The 7,899-nt window shown below is 38.8% G+C and overlaps 1 protein-coding gene across 2 annotated transcripts in view; it reads left to right on the forward strand.

Annotated features, from left to right (window-relative positions):
* SLIT2 (slit guidance ligand 2) overlaps positions 1–1,890 on the forward strand; it is a 345,517-nt gene extending 343,627 nt beyond the window's left edge. For both annotated transcript variants that reach the window (XM_012737490.3, XM_012737492.3), the window contains one exon: positions 888–1,890. In XM_012737490.3, the coding sequence (XP_012592944.1) occupies positions 888–1,129 (242 nt within the window). In that variant the 3' untranslated portion in view covers positions 1,130–1,890. The remainder of the gene's footprint in view (positions 1–887) is intronic.
* The last annotated feature ends 6,009 nt before the right edge of the window (positions 1,891–7,899 follow it).

Consider the following 7,899-nt stretch of genomic DNA (forward strand, 5'->3'; position numbering starts at 1 on the left):
CCAGCGCTGGATTTTACACAGCCTTTAGTTGTCTTCTCACAAGTTGATTTGCTGTGAAATCCTCCTTTTTACCTTATGGAGAAGCACATTTAGTTTCCTTGCCTCTTACCTTTACCTGCTCTTCTCATCCGTATATATTATTAATTCATCTTTGGGCACAGAGAAGATGGGGCTAATAATTCTGCTCTAGTGTTAGTATGAAATCACCCTTTACCTTAGGATTGACTGACTGATTTATCACAGCAAATTCTGCGGGTGAGAGGGTCGGAAACAGGCTGACTTCTTATCCCACCTTCCTCCTCCTCCTATGTGTGATCAGAGCCCGCCCTGCCTCCAGCTGGCACGGATTCCGTGTCGTGTGTCAGGGACGGGACAAGAGGAACGTGCCAGTGGAAGCTTTGAGCAGATGTCTCTTTTCTGAACTCCACACTTCTCACTAGGGTAATTTATGAAGTTAGTGGAATGTTACTTGTATTAAGTAACAGATTGGATACTATTAAACTCCAGGTCTAGTAAATTAAATTGCATACTCTCTGAAACTGCTCCCTGTGGTAAACAAAACCAGCTGTTACTGGTGTAAAAACAGAAGATATGTTATTTTCCTCCTCCTCTGCAATGAAGGAAAAGATTTAAGAACCCAATTTTCTTGTCAGTGCAATAGTATTGTATTTATTGTCTACATATCTAGCATTCACTTTGCTGAAAATAAAGACCAAAAAGAAGTATTTTTTTTTTTTTTAAAGAATAGCAGGCTGTGCCACCAACCAAGAATATGCAGTATACGTGGCAAAGGGGGTAGCAAAGGCAAGCATCTCCGGATTCGCGGTCGCTCTGCATGATTTGCAGTGACTGTCCTTAACGCGCTTGTGCTTTCTGTTCTTTTCTAGAAATCTCTTGTCGAGGGGAACGGATAAGAGATTACTACCAAAAGCAGCAGGGCTATGCCGCTTGCCAGACGACCAAGAAGGTCTCCCGGTTGGAGTGCAAGGGCGGGTGCGCGGGCGGGCAGTGCTGTGCCCCCCTGCGGAGCAAGCGGCGGAAATACGCCTTCGAATGCACGGACGGGTCCTCCTTCGTGGACGAGGTTGAGAAGGTGGTGAAGTGCGGCTGCGCCAGGTGTGCGTCCTAAATAAACGCGCCCCCGGGGGCAGCCCGGTCTTTGGGAGATGCTCTGTGCTTCTTGACCGTGTTGGACTGATTAAATGCTTCATAGTGGAAATATTTGAAATATATTGTAAAATACAGAACAGACTTATTTTTATTATGAGAATAAAGACTTTTTTTTTTCTGCATTTGGGGAAAAAATAAATAAATAAAAAAGAAATGCTTGAACTAAAGCTTCCCCGCCCCCCCCCCCCCCCGCACTGGAGAAGTATGAAGAAAGATCTACCTGCAGGCATTAGAACCACGATGGGAACCGTTGCAGCTCGGATCCATCCTCGTCACATGCTGAAGACAAGCAGAAGCACGTTCACACACACACCAGGGGACAGACGAGCTACTGTGTACCGGGGTGGAATTGCCCAGAGCTGAAGACCTGTGCTCTCCCCTTCCCCTGTGACAGTCACTAGGACATACCAAGCACACGTGTGTGTGAATGAGGATGCAGGCAGGGGGGGAGGAGCTCCAGAATTCACAGGCAGAACAAACGTGAGAAACATGTTGTCCAAAATACAAAAGTGTCCTAGAGATCCGGGTTCCATTCATGACAGGAAATGAAAATGCAAAAATAAATTTTATCTTCTTTTAAATGTCAGCATGTCAGCAGAAGCAGCACACGAGAAGTGTTTATCTACCGTTTTCCAGTATTAATGTTTTTGTAATATAAATGATAAAGGAGATGATAAAGAACCAATAGATTATTGATAAATAAATTAGTAATAATATGAATTTTTTGTTTCTATGAGTTCTAAATCGCCCTATACAGTATTCAGTTTCAGTGAGAAATATTTATTGTATCAGTACATTGTACTTAACATTTTAGGCCATCCTTTTGCTGTTTCTCGATGCTTTAATATATATTAATTTATAATTATCCTGATATTTTTGTACATTTTTCAAACTTAAAAATCAGGATTTTTTTTTTTTTTTGTCAATAGTACTAACATAGGGTTTTATCTTGGGATAAATATGTGTTGGTCTGTTTGTTGACCTTGACATCTGACCGCGTGTGTCACTGACCTACTGGCCTCATTCAGGACCTGCATGAGTCTGCAAAGTCCAAGAGAGGAAAACAGAAATCTGTGTCTGAGCTGGTCATTGTACAGAGAGAAGTGACCCCTCCACGACACGCCCTCACAGAAAAGAAATGGTGTATAGCAATCGACACTAGAAAGTAGACCTTTTACAAATTAATACTTCTTTGACTTTTTTGCCCATTTATTTGGGGTGGGGGGGTGGGGATAAAAAAAAAAAACTGTCATGTCAAGAATTGTGATTTTTTTTTTCCAAACAATAAAACTCCTTCATTACCTTAATGTTCCCATGTTAACATGTTTGCTGCTAAATTACAATGTAGAATTGATAATGATTTATAGTGGACTGTGCTCTTCCCTCATTAAAATCCCAGGGTGCCCTGTAAAGATGCAGATGTTTCTTCCCAAAAACTTTTTTTACAAAGAAAATTAGATGTACCTGTATAATTCAGTGTGCTTTGTCTTTCTCCAGACTAATATCAGTTACACTACTGATGTTTGTAAATTAAACAGATATTTACTTCATTAACAGCTTGGTGGTTTTCTTAGAAATTGCACAATAGGCCCCTCCTTAATAATTTGTTAATCAAAATGATACAGAAAGAACAGAGAAGAAAACCGATACCTTTTTTTTTCTTTTGCCAGAAATTGGTTTGGTTCACATATCGTTATATCTGGGGACTGTGGAATGGCCACATGAAAGAGATGGATACAAGAACACACTCTGCTAGGGAAAAATAAAGTACATATTTAATTTCTCTATTAAAATTATAAGGTAAAGTTTAAGGTGAAATTTTTTTGTTTTTGTTCTTCTCTGTTTCTTTTCCCCACAAATAGAACCAGATGGAAAGCAACCAAAGAAGGAGTGCTTTTGCCACTCTCAGGCCACGGCTGGTAGCATCAGGCATGCCATTTATAACAGGGACACAGCACTGGCTGGGTGCAATATTAAGACCCAACTGAAGATTTCTTAATTTCCTTGTAAGAGAAACATGCACAGGGACACACACACCCATGCACACTCCGTCTCACAGACATGGACATCCAGTTCTTTATTCGTTCTTGTTTAAAATATCTTTGTTTTAGTTATATAAATATTATATCACCATTGTAACATTTATCTGTTCTCATTGATTGCTTCTTTTCTCCAAGGGATTTAAATCAAAATTCATTAAACAAAGAAACTTCTGTGAAGATGACGTGATGTAGGTTTGTGTTTATAGGTTTGTGTTATCTATATAGCCACTGCATTTTGGGTGCTTATTATGTGCCAGGTGCTATGAGAAGCCTTTATATGAACTATCTCATTCATCTCTATAAAACTCTGGGATTGTTGTGCTCCCCGTTCTACACATGCACTGAGGGCTTGTAGACAGAGTGACGGACACCACCTCAGTCAGGCATTTCAGACCATGGAGTCTCCAACAAAAGCAACAGCTTAGTAACTACTGCCTTTATTAGGGGACTTTTAAGCCTGGGAGCCTCATTTCTACAGCCCAATAATTCTTCTTTATTGATTATGTAGACTTAAGTAATGTAGATTAGAGACTTTACATTCATTGTTTTTGTTTTTTAAGGAAAACAAAAACTGTGAAGTATTTGTAGCTTCCAAACTGTATTCTTTCTTCTTCCTGCATATAAGGGCACACAATGAAATTACGGTCACCTGGGATTTGGACAGATTTAGAAAGTTTTTTAGGGAATGGTTTGCCTTGTGATAGATAGGACTATCTTCTGCACCTGAGCGCTTCTTTGAGAAAATTCAGTAGGAAAATAATTACCAGCAAACAAGACCAATTAAGGGCAATTATTTGTGTTATAAAAGGCTCCTTACCTATAAGGCCTTGACCATAGGATTCCTTTAAATAGGAAACTATTTTAAAGCATATCCAATAGAATTCAATCCATTAAACAAAAAACATTTTGCACATTTCAGAATCAAAGCTCCTACACAGAATAATGTACATTTGTAATCTGAAAAAATAAAGTGATTAAACATCCCTAATGTGTTTACATTCAATTCTCACTTGAGTGAGGCACCATTAGGAAATGCCATAGGGATTTAACATGTGTTCGATTTAAGATGTGTTCATTGAATAATAACCATCTCAATCTTTGGAATTTGTTTTCACCACCGATTTTCTGGAAATATTTCTAAGCAATAGAGACTAGCCCCCGTTTTAAAATTGCTCTGAGCATTTTCATTTTGGGATGATTTGCTTTGTCAGCAGCAATTCTTTCTGGAGAAATGATTAAAAGCCTGTTGAAATTGATTCAGGACTTAAGGATCTTGAACTTTATGGTGTCATCTACTTCATGGAGTGACCATTCTTTCAAAAGTAATGTTTGTAAAAAATAAAAATAAGCTATAAAAAGTATGTGAAGCCTCATACAAAGCTTTATAGTAAGTGTATAAAGCTATGTAAAACACACAAACTATCATCATTCCTGATCCTGAGTATTCAAAAGTTATTTAACAACAAATTTTTATCTCCTGACTCATACAAGAAACTACACTAAACATTTGATATACAGTTTCAGATGACATAGACATTGCTTCAGCCATTTTAGAGCTCTAAGCAGTTGGGGTTGAAGTTAAAGGGTGTAATAGATATTATACAGATGATCAAACTAACACATAATTTTAGATAGTGATAAGCACCCTGAAGGAAATTATGGAATACTAGAAAAACATACAGCAGGTGGATCCAATCACATACATATGCAGAGGCTCAGGAATGCCTGTGTGAGGAAATGACATTTAAGCTAAGTCTTGAAGGCTCAAGTGAGGTCTAGGATGGAGGCAGGCAGAAGTTTGTGTCGGGATGGGGCTTGGGGGGTCCATGCCTTAGGAGGGAAAGAACTCTCATATGGTCACTGAAGCAAAAGAAGTTAGTGTGGCCAGACTGAGGCATACATTTATATTTTGTGTGTAATGTGACAATGGCTATTTTCCTGCTTTCTGAAATCACTTCATACAGTCCATGTTTTTTTTTTTTAAACATGTTTACAGTTGATGTCAAAATGTCAACAAAAAGGGATGTCCATTTTAAAATAGCAACTAGTTAGCTGTGCTTAGTGTACTTCCTTTCAACTTCCAAATGAAATACCCCTGAAGACACAGAAGCTATGAATACTCAAAAAAGCACTGGAAACTAAGAATAATATTTCCAGAATTTCAGAGGAATTTTCATGAACTGAAGACTGATAAAGCTGGATTAAAAGAAACAACTGCTAAGCAATCCATGCTTTGAAATGCATGTGTCTTCATTCCTCTCTGTGTATACCAAGACCAGAGACTCAGAAAATGAGTCAACTGGAAACCTAGCAGAAAATAACTGTGTATTAGAAATGACAATTAAAATCTGACCTTTATCTGTAGCATGGTACTTACTGCATGAGGCTGGAAATACCTTGTATTTGGATCACAGTTGTTGATCTGGGAAGCCCTGGCATTCCGCCCTCAACCTGCCCTCCACTCTTCAGTGAAAACAATGTATTGCTCTGGATCATGTCAAAATATCTTTGATTAACTCCCATCCAAACTCTTCAGTAGGGCATTCCAGATTTCTCACAAAGTGGCCTTCTTGAATCACCCTTCAATGTGTGCTCTTAGATTGAAAATGCTAGGAAAGGATATTTTAAAACAAATTCTGGGCTGTGATGTCTAAATTGTTGAGTGTAAGATTCATCCACACAGAGGTGGTAGCTGAAGCCAAGAAAATGGATAAGCTAATTTAGAGACACAGCAGAATGAACTTGAATGGAAGACTAGCACCCCATTTAAGATGACACAACTCTGGAATAAAGTGGTCCCAGAATAAAGAAAAAGGGCAGTTTTAATAGAGTGACGAGGTAGTAGCTGGATAGCCATGGGTTAGGAATAATAGACTTCCCTCTTAATAAGTCTGATAGCAAAAGAAGAGAGGATGGCCACTGGAAAATTTGATGAGGTCACAGGGTTGTTGTTCAATGGGTCGAAAAGGATTAGTTTATCACCTATTTTCACAGCTTGTGATGGTCTGGGACAAACACTATTCTGGAAAGAGTACTGAGATCCAAACTGGAAGAGTAAGACCAAAGTGGGTCATTAGTTCCATGAGCTTGTGGATTAGTGGAGGTTAAAAGTGGAGCCCAGATACAGTGGGATTGAAGAAACTTGGTGCCTGACAGCAAGAAGCCACAAAATCACCCAGAGTGAAAAGGGTAAAATATATGCAAGAATTCTTTTCCAAATTGGCTTCTCTGTTGTTGCCTTCCTCTTCCTCCCACAAAGGGGAAATAGAGAGCACTCTTAAGGTCTAACTTTGTCTAGAGGTATAAAATTCAGCTGAGTGGTGGCATTGCCATTGTGCATTTGGAATTGGCTTTGTCTCTTTGTCAATAAGTGGGTGGCTGAATTTGGATTCAAGAGAAACAAAAATAAAGCACACACACAAAACCAAGGAGTAAGAGAAACAGCCACAGAGACAATTTTCTAGAAAAACTGCTGTCATTAATCTTTCTCTCTCTCCTTGAAGTGGCTGGAATTATTTTCATTGTTGATTCACATAGACTGTGGCAGAGAGATTAAGTGACTCGCCCAAGGTCACACATCCAGGTCTCCTGACTCCAACTGTAATGCAATATTGATTTTACTGGAATTGAAAGGCAAACTATGAATGGCCACATGAGATAATGATAGAGGAATAAGTATTTCTCAAGGGGAGTTATTTTGGTTTAAAGAAAGATGCCCTTAAATAGCACTCACTTTCTCAATAAAAAAATATATTAAAATAATATTCCCCACTTGGTAAGGGAAAACAAACAGTACTTTTAACTGGAATTTTCTCCTAGAAACTGAAACTATAGGAATGGAATGAGTTTTACATGGTTGCTTCAGTATTTTTGGTCCTCAGGCTGGTCAGGTGTGCCTTGATTGAGTGGGCTGACTGGGAGTAATTGAATTCTGTCGCTAAGATAGTCACAAGGACAGGAAAGAAAATGCCCTCGTCCAGTTCTATCAGTTGCAAAGTCACATCTTTGGACTCATTCCAGGTCGCAAGACAGTCTTATAAGGAAAAAAAAAAAGACATGGGGGGAAAAAAAAAAAACTAGAGAGAAACTTCCATTTGAATGAACATGTCTGATAATGTCTCTTAACCATAATCTCAGAGGCCTTTGTTATCTCAGAAGGGGAAAAGATGCACATCTGTGAATTGCCTAATCTTTCAGTTGCTTGATCCTGCTTGGTCTCTGCTTGCAATATTACCATTCAATTACCTCCACCACCAGCTCTTACTTTCAATTACATCTCCACATTGATTTTTTTTCTTCCTATTATTCCTACACTAGCCACAATTCTTCTCTTCTGATGCTTGTCAACTCCTTTTTGGAGCTCTGAATGAGCAGGAGCACATTTCTGAATGACACGCACAAGACCCTGTTTGATTAGGAAATAAATCTCTTATCATTTGGTGAAAAAAAAAAACCATGGTGGTCTAACAGCTCAGAAAATGCACTGGAAATCCTTCTATCTCTGTCTCCTCATTTAACCTTGTTTTCCTTCCTCCCACTCTTTCTTATAAATGCTTCTATATTTTAGAAAATTGACACACAAATGTATCAACAGAAAAGACAATCTAACAAAGAGAGTGTAAGATTGACATCACTGCTTCTTCCCAAATGAGGCCACCCAGGAGGAAAGAGGCCCAATCAGTTCAAC

Source organism: Microcebus murinus, chromosome 3, assembly GCF_040939455.1.
Source record: "Microcebus murinus isolate Inina chromosome 3, M.murinus_Inina_mat1.0, whole genome shotgun sequence".
Taxonomy (NCBI): Eukaryota; Metazoa; Chordata; class Mammalia; order Primates; family Cheirogaleidae; genus Microcebus; species Microcebus murinus.